General features: G+C 37.5%; 1 protein-coding gene across 12 annotated transcripts in view; it reads left to right on the top strand.

Annotated features, from left to right (window-relative positions):
- LOC135104295 (sodium-independent sulfate anion transporter-like) overlaps window positions 1-21,444 on the top strand; it is a 93,949-nt gene extending 72,505 nt beyond the window's left edge. For 6 of the 12 annotated variants that reach the window (XM_064011517.1, XM_064011515.1, XM_064011514.1 and 3 more), the window contains 12 exons: window positions 1,612-1,712; window positions 2,122-2,301; window positions 2,637-2,832; window positions 3,140-3,360; window positions 3,765-3,930; window positions 4,575-4,768; window positions 5,361-5,539; window positions 6,094-6,340; window positions 7,279-7,452; window positions 8,536-8,686; window positions 19,992-20,168; window positions 21,185-21,444. In XM_064011517.1, coding sequence (XP_063867587.1) covers window positions 1,668-1,712; window positions 2,122-2,301; window positions 2,637-2,832; window positions 3,140-3,360; window positions 3,765-3,930; window positions 4,575-4,768; window positions 5,361-5,539; window positions 6,094-6,340; window positions 7,279-7,452; window positions 8,536-8,686; window positions 19,992-20,146 — 1,908 coding nt within the window. In that variant the 5' untranslated portion in view covers window positions 1,612-1,667 and the 3' untranslated portion in view covers window positions 20,147-20,168; window positions 21,185-21,444. Of the gene's footprint in view, window positions 1-1,611; window positions 1,713-2,121; window positions 2,302-2,636; window positions 2,833-3,139; window positions 3,361-3,764; window positions 3,931-4,574; window positions 4,769-5,360; window positions 5,540-6,093; window positions 6,341-7,278; window positions 7,453-8,535; window positions 8,687-9,190; window positions 10,238-12,590; window positions 12,619-15,727; window positions 16,728-19,991; window positions 20,169-21,184 lie in introns of those variants that run through there. The other 6 variants (XM_064011521.1, XM_064011524.1, XM_064011525.1 and 3 more) reach the window with 6 other exon arrangements.
- The last annotated feature ends 4,446 nt before the right edge of the window (window positions 21,445-25,890 follow it).

The following is a 25,890-nucleotide window of genomic DNA, read 5'->3' as shown; positions in this document are numbered from 1 at the left end:
TGGGACTAGTAGCAGGTGTTAGGCGGTTTATGTATGTCCCGTATCCTTAAACTCTTTGTTCCTTCAAGACTATATTTTCAAAAGGCCATCGGGATGTTCAGTCGGATTCTCAATGGTGCTTTTACCTTCATATATGCAGAATCTATGTGAAATTATTACGAGAGCCACGTAAACATCCTTGAAAACGCTCGTAATCCCCATATTTGTGATAAGCAGCGAGATAAGGCGGTGAAACGTTTTGAGAATGCGAAATGTTTGTGTGTCAACCACGTGGTGTCTGGCTATCTCTCCCACGTCCTGGTTATGGGCCAGACCAAGACCAGCGCTAAGATAGAATGGAATGTAGCCCTCGTGTGTGTGTGTGTGGACTTTGTAGTGCTCATTGATAACCTGATTCTTTTTTTTCTGTAGTAATCAGTCCGGAATTGATGCTCTTCTGTCTTTGTCGTAATCTCATGTGTAATATTTTGTTTTCGCTCCGCTGATCAAATTGTATTGCTTCAGAAGGTGTTTGTAGAACATTACTAAACACTTTCCAAACTTCATCTTATATATTGTTAGTCAGAGGAAAGTAGATAGATATTACTATAGATTTTAAGCACATGAGTAACTGCAGATTATTTTTAGCACATTTAGTATGAAAACAGGTATGGTTCATTGTGTGGGGCGATAACAGATACAGAAGCGCCCACACCGCCAACACGCCAGCCAGCGTTCATAATGGGAACACACCCGGCAGATAAAAACACTATTGTTGGCAGTACAGGAATGGCGGAGACCCACCTGGCCGACACGTGCTGCTACACACACACACACACACACACACACACAAGGGACATAACGAGCTTGACTCAATCCTATAGAAATAGAAGCACACACACACACACACACACAGTAGAATTTAGAGTTTTGTATTGCTAGCCAAAGTTGTGTGTGCCAAAAAGCATTCACAGTTTTAACGAAAGCTTCAATAAAACACTGAAATATGAACAAACGGGGCACAGCAAACTTGACTGAACAATCAATCGCCTGCACCTCTGTGAGAATTCAAGTTTTAACCAACTAATAAACACTGAAAAATCAACTGCAATCAAACTCTCAGTGAAACGAGACTACATATATTTTAAAGACAGACATTTATATACATACAAGTGTTTATTTTAATATATCAAGATCAGCCAAAGACAAAAAAAAAAAAAAAAAAAAAAAAAATATATATATATATACGAGTATATATATATATATATATATATATATATATATATATATATATATATATATATATATATATATATATATATATATATATATATATATATATATATATATATATATATATATATATATATATAGAAAAGTCTTAAATGTTGTTCCCCCCCAAAAAAAAAGTATGATAATCATGAAAGGAGCCAGTTAATTTTGAGACGTTTTGTTGTTTCTCTTTTGAATTTTAAAAAGTTGAACACTATTCCTCCTTCTGACTGAGTTGAAGACCATTTTTACATAATTTTGCTCTCAGACATGCGTTTCAGGATGAGTTGAACACCATTTCTACATCACTTGGTTTTTCTTCAGGCAGTAAAGTAATGGTTGTTACAATTTTGCCCACAGAAAAGAAGTTAGCATCCCTGGGTAAGGCGGAGGAGGGGAAGAGTGGCAAGCTCACCATGAATCAAAACTCCAACACCAGATCTGTTTCAGACATTGTTCAGGTAGAATTGCAGGTGTCTTTATTTACCTTGTTATATTTGTGTACGTGTAGCATACAGGACATGAACTACACTCTCCTGTTTCCAGATCTTTATTCATATACATTCTCTCTCTCTCTCTCTCTCTCTCTCTCTCTCTCTCTCTCTCTCTCTCTCTCTCTCTCTCTCTCTCTCTCTCTCTCTCTCTCTCTCTCTCTCTCTCTCTCTCTCTGTTGATCAACACTTCATGCCTTTATCACCTTTTCCAGTTTTATCTGATAACCAGATAAAAAAAATATATATATATTTCATTGTAGTTTTTAAATCCTAATAAACAGAAAGACTTGGAGATAGTAAAATTCAGTTACATCACATGCTTTCATTCTTGAAGACCCATAAGGCATGATTCTAAAATGAAGACATATTCCCACAGGCAAGAGCAAGAAAATTCTTCAGCAAAAAGACACTTCACCAGCGACTGCCCATCACCCAATGGCTGCCCAAGTACAACCTGGAGTCTTTGGAGGGGGACATGGTGGCTGGCCTGACAGTGGGCCTGACAGTCATCCCTCAGGGAATCGCGTATGCCCTCGTGGCTGGCCTTACACCTAATGTGAGTGCAACACTAGAGCCTTGATTTGCTTCTCATGTCATGTTGAAAGTTGTCATGAAAGTTTTTTGTATTTCTTTTTCCTAAATAGAATTGAAAGTCACAAAAACTGATCAAGTCATTGAGAATTATATTGAAGTTACCAGGAGTGAAAAAAAATAAATGCAATAACATAGTGAAAGTAGTAGAATAACAGAATTCAAGATTATGGAATAAACCACTTCATTTACCTTTTTACTCTGATCTTGTTTCCACCAATTATTTACATTTTGTCACATCAATTTTTCTTCAAACATCAGTTTTACCATGTATATCTATCTACATTGTTCCCCCGACAGTATGGGCTGTACTCGGCCTTCATGGGCTGCTTTGTGTACATGTTCCTGGGAAGCTGCAAGGACATCACCATTGGGCCCACTGCCATTATGTCCATCATGACCCATGAATACTCTGTCGACAAGAACCCAGACTATGCCATCCTTTTGTGCTTCCTGAGTGGTATCATCATCTTTGCTGCTGCCGTTTGTAATCTAGGTATGTAGACTTCTCTTTTCTGTTTCTGTATTTTTTGTTCCCATTGTTCACATTTTCTGTTTTGTGTAGTTAAAGGATTTATTATTAATGTCATTCAGTTTGTATTACAGTTTCTCCAACATCTTATTCTTATCTTTGTGATTATTCAGTTAAACTACACATATTATTACTCAGAATCATCAGACATAAGGAATTGATGATGATCTCTTTTTCTTAACCAGTGTATTCCATCATTGAGTGAGTGTGGAATTACTGCAGAACATAATTTCTCAAACTGATCAGTAATAGTTCTTCTTTGATATTCCAGGATTCCTTATCACTTTCATATCCAAGCCAGTCATAGCAGGCTTCACCTCAGCTGCTGCTATCTCCATTGCTTCCTCACAGCTGAAGGGACTGTTTGGCCTGTCATACCAGAGTGAATCAGTAATAGAAGCTTTCAGTAAGCTGTTTGAGAACATCGGGGACACCAGGTGGCAAGATTTGACCCTAGGATTATGTTCCATAGTTGTCTTACTCTTGATGAGGGTAAGGTTTGGGTCAGTACCCTTTTTTAAGGTTACTGTAGTATACAAAATATTTGATACCAGTAAGTGTATGTAAAAACATACTTTGTACTGTATTTTGGATATTCTTTTCATGATATCCACAGTAACAATAATGATAATTCTAGTACTGTAATCATTACAATGATATATACTCCTATTAGGTTCATATATTTAAAGGTGGGAGGGATATGATTTGAAGGAAGGATATGTATTGGGAGGCTGCATACTAGATGTCTGTTCTAATCTGTTCATGTTAGTAAGTTTGAGTAACATGACCACACTGAGGAGCAGTGCTCAAACGTGGCCACAGCACTGAGGTGTGCATACTGTGCAGCCTATGACTGCCTGTCTGACTCATTGTATTTAACTATTTCATACTTTCAGAAACTGAAAGACCTGAAGATCACCAAGGTCCAGCCGGATGACAGCACTTATGTGAGGATTGGCAGGAAGATGCTGTTCCTCATCTCCGTGGGACGCAATGCTATTGTTGTCATTGTGGCTGGCATCATTGCCTTTGCTGCCAAGAGTGACACCTTCACTCTAACAGGTATGTCTGAGGCACTGTACATGTAATAGTGGCTATGTTGAATACTGGCCAATCAAACCAAGTAGTATAGAGGCTCCACCCACCAGGAAACACTTCCATAACACTGGCAGAGGTTGGGGAAAACAAGCATAATGCTGGCCTTTGAAAAGAGAATATATGAAGTATCTCTGGCTTTAGATACATGTACATATGTTTTTGAAAAGTTTCCATATGCCCTAATATGGTAGTCTATTGGCACCTGCCTGGTTATGGGATCAACATCTAGGAAATTGGGCTTGGAGGATATGTATTCAGTGTTACTAAAGGGATACACACAAGTACATGAAGGGCAAACACACAAAGTATTTCATAGTCATGGAGAAGTTAAGGAGTAAGCTTGATTTGCAGATCTGTCATTATTGTAGTAAATAATAGATTTATTCTTAGTTGGCCTCTGAAGTGCTGAGCTGCTGCCTTTTAGTGTTCCCTTTAGAGAGCATGAAATTGCTTTATTAAAAAGGAGGTGGACTGCATCTTATACAGTTAAAGATGAAACTAGAAAAGATAAAGAATAAATCCTTAGAAAGGCTGCTTTCCCCTAAAAAGCTGTTTTGAATCCAAGTTGAGAATTTATCTGGAGCTTAATGGTTATTATTCCTTCTCAGGGGATATTGAGGCTGGCTTGCCGGCATTCAAGGCACCTCCGTTCTCCACCTGGGATAATGGGACAGAGATTTACTTCAGTGAAATGGTGTCTAATGTTGGAGCAGGAATCATCATCATCCCCCTGATCTCCATTCTAGAAAGCATTGCCATCGCCAGTGCCTTTGCTGGAGGCAAGACTATAGATGCCACACAGGTGAGGTATTTGCTTTATTCTTCAGGATAATTAATTTTCTCTTATGAACCTCTTGGAGAAGTGCAAGTTCATTGGTTTTTTAGGGTAGATTATTTAGAGTTTGTGTTCAAAATGCAGTGTGGTGCTGGGAGACTGGTATGAGTCATGTATTGTAAAAGTGAAACAAACAAGAATAAGTTTACTGATCATACCAGAAGAGCTCTCTTTATAGAATATTAATTGCAGGAGTTATCAAGAAGACTGAGTGCTGAATGGAAGATGAGGGTATGTCTGTGTGTATCAAGTGCTTTGATATATGGAAATGTGAAAATACCTTGGAAATGAAACAGATTTGTATGTATGTATGTATTGGGTAGGTGGGCAGCTACTTTGAGATGTGGAATGCTTCAGTGAAGAAAGTAAGGCTTGTATGAAGGTTGCTAGAGAAGGATGGAACTACTACTACTTGCCAGTGAAGGATAGCCCTAAACAAGGGTGTGTTGTGTTTTATGGTTGCATAACATCTTCATTGTTCTCTCACTCTATCACCTTTCTTTATTCCTGATGAGCAATTTCCAGGTAAATGTATGATACATTGCTTCTTCCTTTGCAGGAAATGTATGCACTTGGCATGTGCAATATTCTTGGGGCATTTGTGCAATCCATTCCGGTGACTGGATCTTTCTCTCGGACTGCTGTCAATTCCACCAGTGGTGTCAAAACACCAGCTGGAGGAATAGTGACAGGTTTGCTAGTAGTGTTGGCACTGGCCTTCTTGACACCATATTTCAAGTAAGTCTGAAGTCTCTTCAGCTAAGTAGTTGTAGTATGAATAGTAAGGAAGTTTTCAGATTTGGTATGATGTAGCATTCACAAAGTTTGGTTACTTAATTTTTATTTTTTCATAGAAATAATATATCTTTCTGCTAATGGGATCTGTTCACCTCTGTCAGCTACTGTTGCCATGCATTTAGATTTTTATCTATACTGAAGTAATACCCTCTAGTGACACCATTGTATCCTCAGGTGTATGGTAAAAAATATGAATGTAATGAGATTGGAAAACATTAAGAAAAAATTTGCCTTAAGTCAGTTTCCACTTTTAATGTGTGCATAAATAGGTGTCTTTGAAGTGGCCACAGTAATGGCTTAGACTTACTTGTGAAGTGTAAATTCAGTATTTGTAACACACCAGAGAAGACAGACCACTTCAGAGAGCTGGAATGCCAGAAAATTTAATGCTGGGAGTAGAAAAGCCTTTAGGTTGGTAGGAAAAGAAATAAGTCTGCCACTTTTTCTTTGATTTCATGAATAGAGTAAGTAATTATTTCACATCACATTTGCAGATACATTCCCAAAGCTACATTATCAGCCGTGATTATATGTGCTGTGATATTTATGGTGGAGTACGAGACAGTGCGGCCTATCTGGAAGGCACGGCAGCTGGATCAAATTCCTCTCTGGGGTACATTCTTGACATGCCTATTCTGGAAGCTTGAGTTTGGGATTCTTGTTGGTGTCGGCATCAACCTGGCCATCCTTCTTTATGGTGTTGCTCGGCCAAAGGTCAATGTTTCCACAGTGCTCAGGAAGGTGAGATGCTGTTCTGTTCTGTAGTGTTTATTGAAGAGCCTGTGATAAAGAGGTTCAGAAGGTATAATGCAGAATTTGTAGGCTCAGAAGATGCATAGTAAATGTATCTGTGTTTTGGATAGATCAGGAATATCAGTTCATTCAAATTTAAGCTTTCCAATGATAAGTGAGCCTTGTATAAGTTACATATCAATTTAAGTTAGCTTTGTGGTTTTTTTTTCTTATATTTTAGGGAATAATGTCCCTGATTAGTGTAATATGTTGCATGGGAACTTTTTTTTTTGTCATCTTTACTTCATTTTAGAAAAACAAAATCTTTACTTATATAGGACAGAAGCTGACTTAACTCTTTGATCTTTTATGCTTTCTGATATTTAATGAGGATAATGGGTAAGTTTTTTGTCTCTTGAATGACTAATACATAATTCTTAATTTTGATCACTGGCAGACTGATAGATAAAGTTAGATATAATCACAGATGTCAAGACTGCACCATCCAACAAGGAAAGACTAAATAGCCATGAAAAATTATTAACACAATTTAGAGCAAACAGAATTCTTATACCCATTAATGATGATGTAACTTTTAGTGATTTAAAGGTAAATAATAGTAGGACATGGATTGGGTTGTGAAAATAGTGGGAATAACATGGCAACGAGTGTTTATAGTATATTACATCTGTTATATGGGTGCAGCAGTGGAGGGTGTGCCACTCAGTCAGTCTAGCAGTAGCCAGGATCCTGTGATAGACTTTAAAAGGATACCAGATACTTTAAAATATAGCAGATGAGGAACATATTGTGATGATAACAATAGCAAGTCCAAATGATATCATGTTAGGAACCATACAGACTCTTTTCATTTATGAATCATCCTGAAAATTCAACTTATAGATTCCCAGTCATGCAAGAAACAAGAGTATGTGTTATTTCACCAGGATGAAAGTGGCCCCCATTATGTATTAGTGGAGCCCAGGAGTGGTCTATTCTTCCCCTCCGTCGATCACATTCGGGGTCAAGTAACAAAGGCAGGTGTGGGTCCAGCAGAAAGCAGTGTGATGGTGGTGGTGGACTGCAAACACTTCACAGGAATAGATTATACAGCTACAAAAGTAAGTCAGGGAGGGTGGCTGTTTGAATTTTGTGCTCCAATAACCTGAGTGTTAAGGTTATACAAGAGTGCATCATGATGCAAAACCAAACCTCTGTTGTTGTTGCTTCATTTTCGCCTCTATGGTGATTTGTGAAACTTGCCAGATTTAGAATACATTTTTTTTTTCATATATTTTGTATGTTTTGTGAGAGGGATAAAGCCAGAAGACTGAGGGTTTCTCCTGGTAGAACTTATACTCTTGTGGTGAAAGAATCTAAGTGGATTTTTTTAAGGTGTTTTATATAATCTTTTATGAGAAGGTAGTTTATATAAAAGTGGTTTAGAATGTAAGGAGAGACAACAGCTGGTCAAATACAAAGAAAGTAAGTATATTTGAATGAAAGATAAATGGTACTGTTATCTTATTTCCTGGAGAGTCAAGTAAAGTATCTCTTGTCACTGTGTGAATGAGAATCAGAAGAGAGAACCTGCATGAAATGTTTAGTAGAATGATGGGTAATGTGAGTCACCTAGTTTGTTTTAGCAGCAGTGTGTACATTGACATTGGAAACCAGTCAGTCTATCCAGGACAAAGAATGTTTGTATCAGAAGTGAATTCCTATAATGTGTTGATATTAATTCTTATTTACAGTAAGAGGAATTTTCTTGCACATGAAAGGTGAAGTATAAACTTTGTGCATAATTTCTGATAGTTCATGTTAATGAAATTCTAGGTGTTAAAGATTAGAGCATGTTGAACAGAACATGGTAAGGTAGATATCCATGTCATTGTGAGTGATGCCATAGCTATCAGGGAGCTCAGAAGAAGAGGTGGGATGGAATGCAGCAGTGTGGACAAGTAAAATGTATCCATCACTGGAAGACTAAAAATAAAAATGATTGGCTGGAACTTTCTTTGTGCTTATGAGTGGAGAAGAGATGGATAAAAGGGCTTGTGAAGGAATGAAGAAACTGAATGACTGGATAAAAAAATTGCATGTAACCCTACTTTAGTGTGTTGTCATTAGATGAGGAAGGCTAACTAATGTCCATTCCAGAATTATAATGAATGTGAATGTAATTTTACTTTGATTTATATCAGGGAATGAAGAGCTTGTGCCAAGATTTTGAGAGGCGACACCAACCTCTGGTGTTCACCAATGTGACACCTGGAGTGGAAAGAGGACTCTGCTCTCTCATCGACGACATTGTCATTGCTCGCTCTTCGGACCAGATTGATGCCGCCTACAAAAGTATGTCATATACTCCTTATGATGCATAATGTAGCATCTTGGAAGCTTTTGCATGCTTGTGCTTGCTTGTGCATGGACTGTGCTTCTCCTAGTGTGGCTTGTAAAGTTGCAGTTTGGGGTGTTTGGCTCCACCATTGAGGTGCGGTGAGGAGTTGTGTTGGAACTCAGGCGTACCTTTATGTAGTACTGTACTTATGAATAGTTTAAGGCTTAGCTTTAACATGATTGATATCCAGCATTCAAATGCAGTGATCTGAACAAAACTATGTGAGAATTCAGCAAGTAATTATTTTAAAAACATTTGCACGAACTGCTTATTTATGCAGTAAATTTTATTTTCTAAGCTATTAATATCTCCTGTGAAGAGTGTTCTAATCCTTCTGTTGGTATGAGTAAGATATCAGATTTTTTTTATCTAACATAAAAGTATTGCAGTTTTAGACTTGTGTCTCAGGTGTATTTCCAGTACTAATATTTATCTATTTTGGGTTAACCTCTTGGCAGGCTCAGTGGCTTCCTCTGCAGCCAATGGTAAAGTTGAGCCCAGTAATGATCACCTCTCCAGGTTTAGCCAAGGTTCAAATGCTACAGTGGAAAATGGTAGAGTAGATTGATGGTTATAGAATATTGGCAAGCATCCAGTGCTCTGCGTGAGAGCCGTGGCAGCGGTACTCTCATCACCCCCAGTGGAGCAGCACCTCCACCTGGTGCTGGTGGAAAGGGAAACAAAGTATTAAATGGTACCGTTAACAGGCTTAGGACGATTCCAGTTTTAATGGAATGGTGTGCAAAACAGTTATTAGTGATTCATATCGAATCATTTGGAAATAATATTAAATCTTCCTTTTTAAGCCTCAGGGTGCAATGTCTTTGACATGATAACAAGAGGCAAGAAAGAAAAATAGGATTTTATAGGATGAGTGCTCTCTATATTTTTTATCTACTTAATGTATTTTTTATGAAAAATGGACATTTGTAGATAGTGTTATTCCTTTCTAATGTAAATACTGCGATATAGATGTGTGTATGGAAGTGGTCCCAGATATGGCATGGAAGTTGAAAGTTCTGGAGTTGTGTGTAGTGTGAGCAGAGACTGAAAGCAGCAAGCAGGCATAGGAGAAGCTTGGTTCGTATAGCTAAGAGAAGAAAATAATTTCACATATAATACAAATGGCCTCGGTATCTGTATAGTGAAAGGGAAATGGTAAGAAGGATGTGCAAAGAATGGGATAGATGTTATAGATGTAAAAATATTACTGGCTGGTAATAGGAGAGAGGAAGGAAGCAAAGTGCATCAGAATGAAGATACAGTACATGGACAGGAGCAAGTGGGAACCCTTGTGTCACAACCACATGCTTGAGGGAGCTTCAGCTAGCTGACACCACAGTGCACATGCTAATTTCAGCCTCTTTAAAGTAATAATAGGATTTTGTGAAGTGCACTTTTCTTCTTGCACATTGCAGCATTGAACATTGGACACCTCTCTCTCTCTCTCTCTCTCTCTCTCTCTCTCTCTCTCTCTCTCTCTCTCTCTCTCTCTCTCTCTCTCTCTCTCTCTCTCTCTCTCTCTCTCTCTCTCTCTCTCTCTCTCTCTCTCTCTCTCTCTCTCTCTCTCTCTCTCTCTCTCTCTCTCTCTCTCTCTCTCTCTCTCTCTCTCTCTCTCTCTCTCTCTCTCTCTCTCTCTCTCTCTCTCTCTCTCTCTCTCTCTCCTAGAGGCCTAGGGGATAAAATGTGAGGGAATGCTTGCAAATGTGAATTTATGCATGTAGACACCTTGTCTCAGTTGCCTTGCTGTGAGGCATCAGATTTTCTAAGAACTTTTCAAGAACATCTCTTGCCAACACTTATCAGGATTTATGGAGTTAATCCTCATTGTGTGGCTTGATTGCACAATCTGACACACAGCAAACAAAATATATTGTTTACTGTCTTTTCACATAAACATTAAAGGGAAGTGACATTTACGAGTATCTTGTGCAAAGATGTAAGCATATCAGGAGAGACAAGGAAGAGACATGTAGAGGCAACTAAAGTTACAGAATTATTAGAACATGTGATGGAAGGAAGGACATAAATTACAAAATGTCAAAGTGTGCTGGAATACCATAAAAAGTCTGCATGTACACCTGCATATATAAGACATCTGAGGATCCAAACAATGTGAATGAGTCATTTGAGAAGTCCATGGGGTAGAGTAGAATGGATGGCAAAGCAATTAAGGTATAGTGACAGGATAGTCTATGTTAACCAACATCTAGTTGGATCATGATGGTAGTCTTGTTCCAGCCAATAAGGAATCAGTCATGCTTCAGTTCCCAGCTGCTCACACACACACACACACACACACACACACACACACACACACACACACACACACACACACACACACACACACACACACACACACACACACACACACACACACACACACACACACACACACACACACACACACACACACACACTCTCTCTCTCTCTCTCTCTCTCTCTCTCTCTCTCTCTCTCTCTCTCTCTCTCTCTCTCTCTCTCTCTCTCTCTCTCTCTCTCTCTCTCTCTCTCTCTCTCTCTCTCTCTCTCTCTCTCTCTCTCTCTCTCTCTCTCTCTCTCTCTCTCTCTCATAGGAATCCTTTAGATAAATTTCTCAGTGTTACAAAAGACAAGATATCAAAATTTATACGGAATATTATGGCCTTTAGGGAGATGAAATTAATTGTGGACTGGTAGAAATGGTGAAACACGGCATATTAGATGGCAAGAGCATCCAGAGAAAGTGGATGAGAGCAAAAATACAGAAAGCATATTCATGAGCAAATTAAGTGCTCAGTGTAAGAAAACAGTATTAATGTGTGTAGCGAAAAGAGAGAGAGAGGAGAGAGAGAGAGAGAGAGAGAGAGAGAACAAGGATGAAGTGCTTAGACAGATGCATGTGATGATTTTTCTGCTCTGGCCACCTATGAGGGGCTTCCATTGACAGGCATCAGTCATTAGGGTGAACAAGAGTAGACTAAAAACTAATCCATGGAATATAAAAAAAAAACACTTATTATGTATTTGTTAAACCAGAGTTGAGTATTCCAAGCAGTATTGTTCCTAATCCTCACATACTTTCTTGTTCCTTTAGCTGTAATCCTTTATGTGCTCAGAAGGTTCAGTGTTGGCAAAGGAACAATATGATGAGCATCCATGTCAAACACACTCGGGATCAGAAGTTGAGGAATAGGCTGCACTCCCTCCACTGTTTTATGTTTTTCCTCAGGCTTAACTCCTCTGAGATCCTGAAGACTGTCATCATATCAGAGGACTTAAAGCTGAGAGGGAAATCTTTAGCACACTGAAGTGACTGCAGCAGGTTACTTGACTTTTAATACTGATGTGGATGTAATCTTAGCAGAACTGTGTCTCAAACAAACAGCCATCACATTGTAACCTTTGTCTTTGTATTGGATTTGCTTAGATAAAGTAAAATATTCCTAGGCATTGGAAACTTGTGCTGTTTTTGGAATACTTATTTCTAAAATGCATCTTGTGTATGTGGAAGAAATTTATTTGCGCACATGTGATAGAGATTGATGTTTTGTTTTATGTTGCTGAACATGTAGTGTGTTACTTCAAATGAATATGTAGTAATTATGTCATGAAACAAATAGAGGTAAGTAACTTCAGTTCACATGTATTATTCTTCATCCTTTACCTTTTATAATGTATAGAGTCAAGAGTGGCATAAATGACTTTAGGAAATTGATTTTGTTGCTGTTTGAATTGTTCAGTTTAGATGATAATTGTGTTGCTTTGTAAGTATGGAGGAGGTGGTTGTGGAGGACAGTAGTGTTCCAAAATGGCATGTTTCACCTTGCCAAGTTGTCTCGATCAACATGTAATTTTAATTTCAAATTTATTTTGCAGTCTGCCAGCATTTGCAACTCCTTAATAGGTATGCAGTAAGTTCAAAGCACAGTTAAGCATCCATTCTGAGGCTTTGTAGGTAAAAAACTAATCAGTGAGTTTGCATCTACCTCAACATATGCCTGGGAAGGTTATTTCCTAATGTTATGTATAGCTATGCCTGTTTCTAAGAATTCCCTTCAAGGAATGACCACATTAGAAGTCTTCATTAGTTCACATCCTAGCATTTTCTCCTTGCATGCTCTAATCCTCCTCTTCCCATTTCTCTTCTTTTCTTCTAACATTCTGTGCTCCCATTTGACTGGAGGCATCTGTTATGTGTTGTGTGTTTACACTTCATGGACTTGTAATCAAAATTTCTGAAGAAAAGTTTGCTTCAACAACTTTTTCAAAAGCTTTATAGAGTATATTAAAATAACTCTTGCTATTTAACCTAAATCTTGTCCATGGTTCAGTACAGTGGTGATCTGTAATAGTACAAAAATTATAAAGACAAAACTGAAGTAGGAAAATATATATATATATATATATATATATATATATATATATATATATATATATATATATATATATATATATATATATATATATATATATATATATATGGGAAAGGACATGGATGATACAAAGGGCTTGATGTAGTATGATTATAATGCTTGGTGATCACAATATGCTACACAGGATTGTGATTATATAGGCCAAGTTGTGTTAATAACTTTATATATGTGAAGTGAGAGCAGGAAAAGATAGAAATCATAAATGAGAATGGACCTGATAAGTTTTCCTGCCATCTGTGTAGTTCAGGTGTGTGAAATATTAGGTAATTTATAAAGTTAAGAATGGTAGCTTAAATAAAAAAATTGGAAGTATACAATGCTATGTTTTAATGGTTTGTTTAATAACTTCCTAACTGTTTGTTGCACTTTACAAGTCAGCTGACTGGGGGTTGTGCACCACTAATCTTGATTGCTTTATGTGTGGCATGCATGCCTTAGCTCCAAAGTATCCTGCACTACCTGTTTACTATTTATCATATCTTATGGATTGGTTTCACATGTTTTAAGTAGGAGCCAACCTTCATCAGCTGATCAGTAAGAATTTGGAGGTAAGGAAGTGTTTGAAGCATGAAAGTGTAAGTTGATAATGAACTACTACTGTCCAATCCCATATTCAGTAATACCACAAAGATACAATGGTTAACTTAATGATGATAGAAATTATAACTGTTTACTATGGGATGAAACAGTGTATAATAAAAATCTAAAGACAACTTTACATGAGGAAGAACTTGATTTTATTTCTGACATTAAGATTTTCAATGGAATACTACACGTAACCTTGTTACACATCAAAATCACATAAAAGAAGTAATTTATCAATAGTTTAGCCTTGAGAATAGAGAGGAAGAACAAAGTGATGAATGTTTAATGACATGAAATGGCATTGCTAGAGGTGAATTAATGAGGAGGATTCTGTAATGATGAAGAGATAAGGAACTCATGAAGAGACTCAAGTTTTGTGGTCAAAACATTGAATTCTGCATGACTAGCTGTGGGGTGATTATCCTTACCTTTAATTGGTGATGGGTGTGTTCTTGAGTATGAGAGTTGTGGTATGCATCTCCCACAGTGCAGAGCGTTGTGTGGTGCTGGTGATTTTAAACCGAGTGTGGTAAACATGTAGAAATGGCAAGGGATACTGAGGTGCACAGACTAATGGATGTGAGGAAGATGACTGGCATTTTTATGACCATTATCACCATTGTTCTGGAAGACAACTGCCATGTTTACATTAGCCTTCTATTTAATACCTGATGACACCTACACCTTGCCAAGCAGCAGCGCTAACTGCTGGTTCTCTTGTTGCAATGCTGGTCCTGCCTCAGCAATTCTCCCGGTGCTTCCTTCGGCTTGCCAATTAGCACTGCCTTCTGTTTTAAAATTTCAAGCACACTTTAACCATTCATTCCCACCTTTTTTATTCAATTTGCCAGACAAGTACAGTGAACCTACATAATTCTGGACTACCTTTTGAACATAAACCTCTAAACTAGAGAGAGGAAGACCTTAATTTACTCACCAAGTGCAAAATTCCAAGAATGAGCTATCATCCTGAAGCACAGGATAATATATGAAGTGCAGAACTACATGAGAGTGGAGTGTACGTGGTGGAACTGTGCTATTGCATGCCTGTACATACAAAGTAAGCAAAATTCACTATCAGTCTTACATAATTGTGCCAGCACTTGAACTGCTGATATAAAGGCTAGATGCTGCCTGTGTTCTACCACTGTCTTCATGCTCCCCATTCTGCAGCTTTCCTGCTTTGCTTTTCTTGGCAATGTCTTGTGATAAAGTTGTGCAGAATATGTTTAGTATTTACACATGTTTGTGTTATCTACACATGAAGTAGAGTTGCTCACATGGATGACTTATAGTCTACAACTGTAGCTTGAAAAAATCCAATATTTCTGATTAATTAGAAATATTTCTTCAACATGAGGATCTCAGCCTTCCTTATCATTCTTTCTCATGCTGCTATCCCATTTGATCACTGGCCCTGAAATTCAGCTACTTGTCACTCATGCTCCTCCTGCTGTGACTGACAGGCTGAGGGATGGAGAAGAGTAATGCATTGTTTGTATCAGTGGTATTTTCTTATACAGTATGACTTGACAATTTTCTGTCAACTGATAACACATCTCATAATACACCTGCAGTATGCAGAGCTGTTGCCACACCTTGTGCTTCTTTTCCTGTTGCACTCAGAGGTGGAGTTGCATACTCTTCAACTCAATGTATCTTGCATGGATGCATGTCATGCATAAATAAAATACTTACAGTATATGTATACTTAATATTTTTATTTATTTATATTTATTTATTTATAATATTTAATTTATTTTTATTTATTTATTTATTCATTTACCTATTTATTTATTTATTTACTTATTTATTCTATATTTTTATTTATTTATTTATTTTTTTTTTTTGTGTGTGTGTGTCTAGATGGATCATTCAACAGAAAATTAAAAGGATATGGGAAATGATTTATTATCCTTGAATTTTTGAGGCATAATTACTTCCTTCCTATGTGGACATCTTTTTAATCCAGAGTACCTTTGGTCACAAATACAGTATTAGCAAGGAGTGAAATCAACTGGAATCGACCGTAAGCTGACAAAGTTGGATGTTTCTTGGACATTGTTGTATAAATCAGCTTTCCACGAGTGACAGTGGATCTGTTCTCCTCATCAGACCCACAAAGCTCTGCATGGAGAGCAACTGATTTATGCCCCGGTTTCTGCAGCATCAAATGAAGCTTTGGTGTGACTCTGGTGTGGGACAGCAGCAAGTGATCAGCCAATGGAAGTAGTGAGCACAGGATTTCTCTCTCTCTCTCTCTCTCTCTCTCTCTCTCTCTCTCTCTCTCTCTCTCTCTCTCTCTCTCTCTCTCTCTCTCTCTCTCTCTCTCTCTCTCTCTCTCTCTCTCTCTCTCTCTCTCTCTCTCTCTCTCTCTCTCTCTCTCTCTCTCAAGTGGAGCATATCTTGACCAGGTACCATATTTGTGATGGCAAACTCAATCAGGTGGCTCACCTTGGAGTAGCATGTATGTGCCTTGAAGAAATGGCACCATAACAAAGGCACACACCTGCTCAGGAGCACATTGAAACCAGCCACCAGAGCCCCAATCAGAAATGGCCTAGAGGCACACATGTGTCTTAAACAAAAAACAAGTTAAATGAAAAGTCTGGATCCCACAGAGATTGTTGTGCCTACTGCATTTCAAGTTGCTGGCATTTTTTCATCCAAGTATTTTTGAAGATGAAGAAAATACTTCTGCTGTACTACTCACCCTCACACAAGATAGTGTGGTGAGGATGAGTCATCTCTACTACAGTCCTACAGAGGCTTGGAGGCTTGGGTGTGAGAGATTGCTTCTGAGCGTTTGCATGTACTTGCAGATGCCATGCCTTGGCTACCCTCCTTTAAGGGCCAGGTGTATGGGTAGCTAGATTAAAAAATTGAATAATGTCTGTCTATTTGTATTACTGAAGAAGACATATATTTATAGCCAAAATGTATATTTCAACTTTTTGTGTGCTGATAAAGGTATTGATAATAAATCTTATTGCTACATCTCTTTCACTAGAATATCCTCATTACCCACTGAGACCTGAGTGGTATGGCAGGGTACCTGTACACTGCCTGTGAAATCCACAGATTTGAAACTACACATAGAATGTTACCATAGTTTTCTTCTAAATGTTCATTGCAGATGTTCAGGGCCTATTTCTTTGGAGCAAAACAATGTTACTCTTGATCTGGAAAGTGGCTAGAAAGTCAACAGTGGTTACTTGGCATCATGGAAGGCCTCATAGGGTAAAACTTGATTAGCTACAGGGGATAAATCATTGAAAGGCTATAATGCACAAGTCACAGTCAGGATGTGGTAACATGTCTTGGAGACAGTCTCCTCCTGCCATAATAAGATTAAGTTTACAGGATCAGTGTCCATCCAGGTGCAACAAATATGACTCCATTGGTCACTGTCTCCAGGGTATAGATATCTAGCCAGGGTTTCCACAGCTACATCCAATCATCTGGAGAGTGTGTAAGAATAAGGTGAGGAAGAGAGTAGGTAAGCAAAAAAGTGAGGATACAGCATAGTATGGCAGATGTAGCAAATGAAAGGACAAAGGAAGAAGTATGGTTAGTGTGCGGAAGGCAAGAAGAAATAGCAGGAGGAAAGATAGTAAACTTTAGTTCTGGCTTCACTGAGAGTTTCAGATATTGGATACATTTTGAGAAATACTAAAGGAACTGCCTACAGGATTTTGATAGACTGGCCAAAGAGACTAAAGAATAAAGCAGTGGAATTTGTGAGAATGGGGATAAAGGAGAGACAAGTAGAGAAGCAGTGTGTATGTGAATGAAAGAAAGCAGAGTTTTTACCTTTTAATTAAGAGTTACATGCACTAATATGCTGCGGATGCAGATCATGATGCTGCACTCATACATATGTTTGTTGGTGCAGCTCCTTAAGATCTGCATTGGTTGCTTAAGTATGAGTGAATGAAGTAAACTAATAAAGCATTATATGATAAAATTCAATAGAAGTATATTTTCCTTAGATACAAATGAAGAGCAGCCTGGCCACACACTCCATGGCCAATGTGGAGCAATGCTCCCTCCCTGCATTTCAAAACAACAGCTAGAAAGAATAGAATGTGGGGAGACTCAGGACGGGACAGCCCTCTTCTGTGTTTTTATTCCTTTAACAAAATGAGGCATGATGTTTCATTTTAACTAATGTCCCACTTCTCTAAGGGGAATCTCAACCTGGTATAGATAAATAGGCATTAGGAATTAAACATAGTCTTTTAGTGATGTTTGAATGAAGGACAAGTTTTTATCTTGTCTCTTATTGGAATTGACCCTTATATTGATAGTTCTTACAAAGCATTTGAAAAAGTTGGGGTCTGCCAGACAAAAAGATATATTCACTAACTAGTAATCTGTTAAATGAAAAGTTGGTTTTGCTAATGCCAAACCACTAAACTGCTAGAGAAATTAGCCATCGGTAAAAGTTAACCACTAACTTTTATATATGAATCTACCTTTGGTTTGGTATTTTGGCTCTGAAACCCTTATAGTTTACCTAGAGAGCTGAAGTTTTGTTATGTTGTAGCTTGGACATAGAGCTTTCCAAAGAGTTATAGCTTGCCAAGAACAGACATGCACATGATGTCATGCAGCCAGCAACGTGTCTGCCTGACTGTTGGAGATGAATGGACAACAAATAAGAAACTATATGAACTATAGTACTAGACTTGATGTTTCAAGACACTTATCCATCAATTTTTGACTATTGCTTTGACCCTTTTATGGGACTGGCATTTCAGTGGGATTTTTTTTTTTATTGGATTTTTGTTGCCCTTGGCCAGTGTCCCTCCTACAAAAAAAAAAAAAAAATTATGGAAGCAGAATTACATGTAACAAAGTGCTTGGTCGGCTAACAATTTCCAAAGGTAGCAAATAAAACATTGATCAGCAACAAAAAAGTTACCTCATTAATTAGTGGTTAGTGGATTAGTGGAACCCTGCCCACCACTGCTGTGTTAAGAAAAAGGCTCGGTCTGCAATGGCAAAAATGGGAATGTTTGTGGAAATTGTGTGATTTGCTGTTACACAAAACATCTTTATCTGATTCCACCTTATGATGGCTTGATATGTGTTTGACTCACAGTGGAGCATGACCTTCATAGGTTGGGACCAAAGGAAAAACTTTGCCAAGCATGAAATTCATTGTACCTGGTGAGTTCAGGATCCTAACTGTCATGTTTGGTGAAGGTTGACTGTTTACATAAATGTAAAAGAACTTTTATACATCAGTAAAATAATGTGTAGCCCTTTGCTCTAAGCTGATAAGAAAGTGAAGACCAGTTGGAAGTTACTTCTATTGACACAGGCTACACAGGACTCCAGATTTGAACCCACTGATCAGGGTACTGGTTTTTCATGCCAACAACTTATGGTGTAAATAGCCCAAGGTACTCTTACAATTAATAATAGACTGGAATTCCTGCCTTCCTTACTTTCATTTTGTCTAAACTAGGCAATAACACAATCATTCTAATAATTGTCATAATTTTCTGTCATGTTCCAGTGTGGGAGTTCACTGAGCTGAATGATACGTGCAACTTCTGTCAGGTTTCATTTCATGTTTTTATCTACCAACTGCCATTCCTTATCTACTTGACATTCCACTAAGTCATTTTTATCTTTTTTTCTCTGTTACCAAACCAGTACAGTGTGTTTGGTCTAATCACTTCACTGATGCATACAATCCAAACTCTGCTTCTTGACTGTCACTTCACGGGTCATTTCTCTCAGCAGTATTGGACATCCACCTCAGTCTGCTCATCATAATATTACTTGAAATGGTCTCTAAGTTTTATTGTTATAACACTTCTCGTACACATTAAGCCTCCATGCAGTCAGGGAAAGCAATCTCATTGTTAGAAGAGGAATTTGCTTCCAGAAGTATTCGTAAATCTTGAACACCCTGTGCCTACCTGAGCTGCTGCAACATTAGTCAAGTGTGTGTGTTGGTGTGAAGAGTAAATCTGCAAATAGATATTTCTATGCGGATAAGTGATTGACCTTTGCTCCATCTTGTGATTTTTGCAGTGCTGTCTGCACTGCTTAGTACTGGAAATACATTTTGTAATAAGTATAGTAGCAAAGCTGATGATTAAATTTTGATGTGCTTTTATGGAGTCACATGTAAATGTATTATATCTTTTCACTGGAAAAGATTTTTATTATAATCCCTACATTTGGTATCTTAAGTATTGAAATTTTAAAAAGATAAATCATCCAAAAATTTTACTTGCAGGTGCAAGCTCGAATGCTGTTGCAGAGAACCTCTACTCAGGGGATGAAGCTATACGGCGAGTCAGCCGCAGTGAGGGAGACCCTGAAAGTCTGGGCCCACTCCTGGAGCCTATGAGCAGCGCCAGGCCTATCATTGTTCCTGCACACAATCCATGAGCTTCCCAGAACAAGAATGAAAGTAAGAAAAAATTTATTGAGTTACTTGATGGCAGAATACTTCAGTCCCACTTTAGTGAAGTATATAGTGTACTCACTTTACTGACTGTGTCTTGAGGAGCAGCCATGGCAGAAGAGCCTCCACTTGCCCCTGTCTTAACACATCAGTCTATGTGACTGATCTTGTTTATCGCATAGAGCAACAGACAGGTGTCCTGTTTCCTTAGGCTGAGTGGACTTAATTATTCATTCAGTTCAGTGAAGTTGGTGAGTTTAATTATAATTAGCTTAGTATGCTACTTTGCATTCATGCAAGGCTAAGTGAAGCAAGAACTTGTGTGGAAGAGAAGTGGTGGGATTGCTTGGGCATATGATGGAAGGAGAGACTAAACATATAAGTATAAGAAGCACTATGATATAAAAGTAGTTTTAACACTGACATTCCTAAGTAACATCTAGACACAGAATGAAATTATGGCAAGAGGAAATGAGTTACCTAAATGGTGTCAAGTGTGTAAAGTAAATGGAGGGTAGGAATAATGGAGGTATAGAGAGCAGGTTTAGTTTATCCATTTCAGTAATTTGGTTGAGCTGGAGTGTTGGATGTAGTGCAATGCAGCACTTTGGGAATACCTTATCATCTGGAAAGAGTGGCTAAGAATAAGAGGAGAGGCAATTCATGGGATGGCAGATGGAGCAAATGGAAGGGCAGAGCAGGAAGTAAGATTAGAGCATGGAGGGTTAGTAGGAATAATAAAAGTATGTAGAGTAAACTTCAGTCATAGTCACCTTGTTGAAGGCGTTTTAATGATCAGGCATCTTGAACAGATACATGTTGACAGACACTGGAGGAACTGTTTTTGGTTCTGTATTTCAGTACCCTTGAATTTTATTTAGAAAAAAAAAAAGTTTCATTAAAACTTAATTTTTATCAATTTGATGAATATGTTGGTCTCAGGCCGTGATAATCATGATAACATAGGTACTTGAGTTCTACCTGTGTTTTTTCTTTTTCATTCTACTTTTTACCTTTTTCAGAAAACTGTTACTGTGACAAGAATTACTCAAGAGTGCAGTCTCATTCTCAAGGATACTTGACATCTGGATAATGCACAAGCATATGTGTGTGTATTTACCGTGTTGCATGTGTGTATGCATGCGTGCATGCATGTGTGTATGCGTGCATGCATGTGTGTGTGCTTGCATGTGTGTGTGCATGCAGGTGTGTGTGCATGTGTGTGTACATGCGTGGCTTTGTGTGTGTGTGTGTGTGTGTGTGTGTGTGTGTGTGTGTGTGTGTGTGTGTGTGTGTGTGTGTGTGTGTGCTCAGAGATGTACATATATATATATATATATATATATATATATATATATATATATATATATATATATATATATATATATATATATATATATATATATATATATATATATATATATATAGCCATTATGGTTTAATTTTCTTTTCAATATATTAACACACACACACACACACACACACACACACACACACACACACACACACACACACACACACACACACACACACACACACACACACACACACACACACACACACACACACATATATATATATATATATATATATATATATATATATATATATATATATATATATATATATATATATATATATATATATATATATATTTACAATTTTTTTTTCTTTTCCTTTTCAAATCTCTTTGCAAATACAGAATATCATTAACTCTAGATATATGAGAAATAATAATAATATTCTTTTGAAAGGTATGATTACCATTTCCTTATGTTTTGTTTCACTAAAATGAAATGAGAAGCTATGTGCTGAAGGCCAGCCATCTTGAACCAAAAATCTTGTGTTTCAAAACACTGGCCAGCATAGTTCCATTTTTAGTGTGTTCACCCATAAATGTTAAACCAATTGGCTGAATTTTTTGTGAAGTCACAGCAAGCTCTTGGTATTGATTTACATGAATATTTTAAGCAGTTGTCAGATCTATCTATATATTATACTGTGTTGACATCTGCCATTAAGTGTGCAGCCAAGACAAGGCATGTATTTACATTTACAAGAATTCCCTCACATCTCAGCTTCCAGGCCTCAATGGGAGAGTGTGCCAATTCTCATTGGCCAAACTGTCAAAGAAATACCTTATTGACACAATGCCTCAACCACCTTATGTTGCTGAGCTCAGGGAGTGATGTAGCATAGAGTTTGAATGATTGCTACTGTTAGTTGTCTGAAATTATCCCTGTTTAACAGGTTTTTACAGTTTTGTATGTATATATGCCTTTTGGGTGGTAAAACATATGATTTATCAGAGTCAGTCCAGAAACTGGAATCACTCTTTACTTATACAACTAATTTAACAGCCATACTAATATATTTATTAATCACTTATACTTCTATTATAAGAAGTTAACCAAGCTGGCTCAGCTGTGCTAAGTCTTTCAGTGGAAAGCAGTTCACATAGAAGGGTTGTATGAGGCCATTTCAGCACATCCCTGGAGATAAGTGATAGCATTTATTATCTTATTTCCTGGATGTTATGAAAAGCAAGCTCATTTCATTCTTTTTATTTGTCTTTTCATACAATTTTGCTTGTGCAAAATATTTTATAAAAGAAAAAATAGTCACATTATTCTATTTGGTGAAGTAAAAATGGCCAGGAAAGTGATCACACTTGGCAGTCTCCATCCCTTGATGGGCCAAGCCACAAGATACATCCCAGATGATCAATTCTGTGAACAGTATTGCATTATGATGTTAATCATCATGTAGGATATAATATAATGAATACAAAAGTTAAGATAACCATATTTATTGATATATTTGTAAATATTGTTATTCAGTCATTATTGTTGTTAACCTTAGTACAGCAGAACCTTTACCTAACAGTTTTATGACTGGCAGGAATGCAGCATAAATTTACAGATGTTGATATTAAAATATCTGTTGTATGTGCCTTCATCTCAAAGTCTATCCTGTTAATACAAGGGATGGATTGCATTACGTATTGTCGGCTCCCTTCTTGATGAAGCAACTTTTGTACCTATATATCTAACAAAAGCGATACCCGTCATTGTTTTTTCATTGCAGATGTCATTGGCTAGAGCTGCCTCTGACATGAATCTTATGCCTGCCTTCTACCTCTTCCCCTCTACATCCCCCTTCCCTGGCCTCTCCCCAGTACTTCTCATACCTCCCTCCCCTCTCTTTCCCTCCCCCCTCCCCTCCTCTCCTCTCTCTCTCTCTCTTGGGCAAAGAAGCTGATATCATAGAAATAAAGAAATAAGAAGAAAGAGAGAGGAAGGGTTAGTAGGGAGGAAGGCATGAGAAATGTAGAAACAAGGAGGGAGTGGAGATAAGAAGGCAAATATGAAGTGGGTGTTGAGAAAGGTGCAGCTTAATTTACATGTCACAACCTCTGATCAATATTTATTTATTAAAATCCCTTGAGGCTACATGTCACTTCAGCTAAAAATTAGGGTAAGAAGGCTGCTTCATCAAGTGGGGAGCCATCTGTACTAATTATTATTGCCTCACAATGTGAGATTTATTTGCTCCTGTGGACAGGAATATGATAAGACTTAACTAACCCATTCCTCTATACTATAATGGCTTTGTTACTAATTTATGCTTTTAGATATTTATATAAAGTGACAGTGCAAAGAAATCTTGATTATCCAAGTTATATGGTGTGAGGTGTTGTCCAAATAACATAAAACAGTTAGTGCAGTAAAAAATAATAATACTGTAGCACATACATATTCTAGAATCTAGACTGAACTTGATATTCTTTCACTCTCACAACACCCAGATGTCAGTGGTGTATGATTTAAAAATCGGGACCAAATTTATACTTCACACAAATACTGTAAAGAATATAAAAATAGATAAGTTGTGGTAAAATGAAAGACAAGTAGTGTGAAAAAACATGAATCAAAGACATTGGGAATCTTGCTCTCACTGGGCACCATTCCTACACTCCAGTGTGCGGGCTGCCACTACCATGTGCACACTGCATAAGCAAGGATTACAGCATGATGACTCACTTATTAAACGAGTATGTATGTTTGCGACTTGTATGTATAATCCAGATAAACTAGACCTGGATAATCAAGATTTCTCTGTATACACAATGAAATATTTATGCAATGTGTTATGACTGAACCATTTGTGTGATACAAAACTAAAACAATAATCACAACTAATGTTGCTATACAAGTCCAGTCAGTGTTAACCCTCATCATTTGTTAATTCAAACCTAAACCACAGGATAATGATTTGCATAGGTATGATACACTTGTTGTAAAGTTTATTTAATTAATTTAAAGTTTAATTAATTTACAGACCTACAAAATTGTCTGATTTTGCATTTAAGGAATTGCATTTGTGTATATCAGATTGACTTTCCCATGAAAGAGGGATTGCCGAGACATTTTATAGTATTTTAGGGAATTTTTTTCTCCTCTGTCTTGTTGCATAATAATTATTGATTGGTTTGTAACAGTTAGAAGCTAGCATGGTTATATTTGTTGTGTAATGCATTTTCAAACCATTATATCTTTCTCCATTTACCCTTTAAGAAGACCAAAGCCTCTTGTAGCAAGCACACACACAAACCCACACATGAGAGCTGAACTGTTGGCTTTCCACTCCTATAAGACTTGGATATGAATCCCTTTTGGGAGAGAGAGTGTGTGCTTGTCTTCATTCATGGTGTAGCTTCTGATCACTTAACAGAGAATAAAATGTAGGTTGAGGGGTTGTGATCTTGTAGCCCAGCAGCAGAATGCCAGCTCATCTTATATGATTGTGTGGTCCTGTAGAAGTGTGAGGTTTACAGTTTTATCTTCCAACCAACAAGCATTTTTATTTCTCTTCAGTAGTAGCTGTATATTACATCTTTCTCCTCCTTTATCCTTTTCCATAATAGAAAAGTTTGTGAAGTAATATACTTATTTAACCAGTCTAGTTAAACCCACATCTTTTGTCACGTGACACTCACTTCTGTGTTTCTTTGTGTGTGTGTGCTTGCCACAAAAGACCCGGAATGGTGTACTCCATACCTTGAATGGTGAACAGACAAAGGTCTATATTGAATTCCCAACTGTTGTGATTGAGTTGCAGATGTTAAGGTAGAATAATGAAAGTACAGGTCAGCTGACTTAAAAGCTTTTCACTATGACACTTATGGTCTTGGTGCAGCATAGATTGTTACGCTTACTACTGTTGCTGCAAGAGAAGTCTTTCTATGTATTCAAAAAGACCTACCATTGTCTCTACTATGTTACAGTATCTCCACCCGTATGTCAGGTTCTGGTCAATGACAACTTTCTGGCTTTTTATTTTATTCAATATGTTTGACAAACAGGAATCCATGTTCATGAAAATGTATCCTCTGCTGTCTTCCACACCTATGATATGTGCAGCTCAGCATATTTCTTGACTTGCCTTTGTAGTACACAATGTAGACAAGCAGATTTCCTATTTACCACTCTTGCAGCAAGTCTTATACTAAGGCTGGTTTCATTTACATTCCCCACAGTAGTACATAGGTCCAGGGCAGTGTAAATAAGATCCTTTGCAAAACTTCAGTATGGTCAACTCTCAGGATTGTTATATCACTCTTTAAGAAACTACACTCCTTGTTTGTAAAACCTAATTGTTCTTTGTTATTCTTCACTCTCTGCATATGAATGTTTAGTTACCATGTTAGTGAATCAAACCAATTTTT

Source organism: Scylla paramamosain, chromosome 10 (assembly GCF_035594125.1).
Source record: "Scylla paramamosain isolate STU-SP2022 chromosome 10, ASM3559412v1, whole genome shotgun sequence".
Lineage (NCBI taxonomy): Eukaryota > Metazoa > Arthropoda > Malacostraca > Decapoda > Portunidae > Scylla > Scylla paramamosain.
Note: the sequence above shows the minus strand (reverse complement) of the source record. Positions and strands in the feature narration are given on the sequence as shown.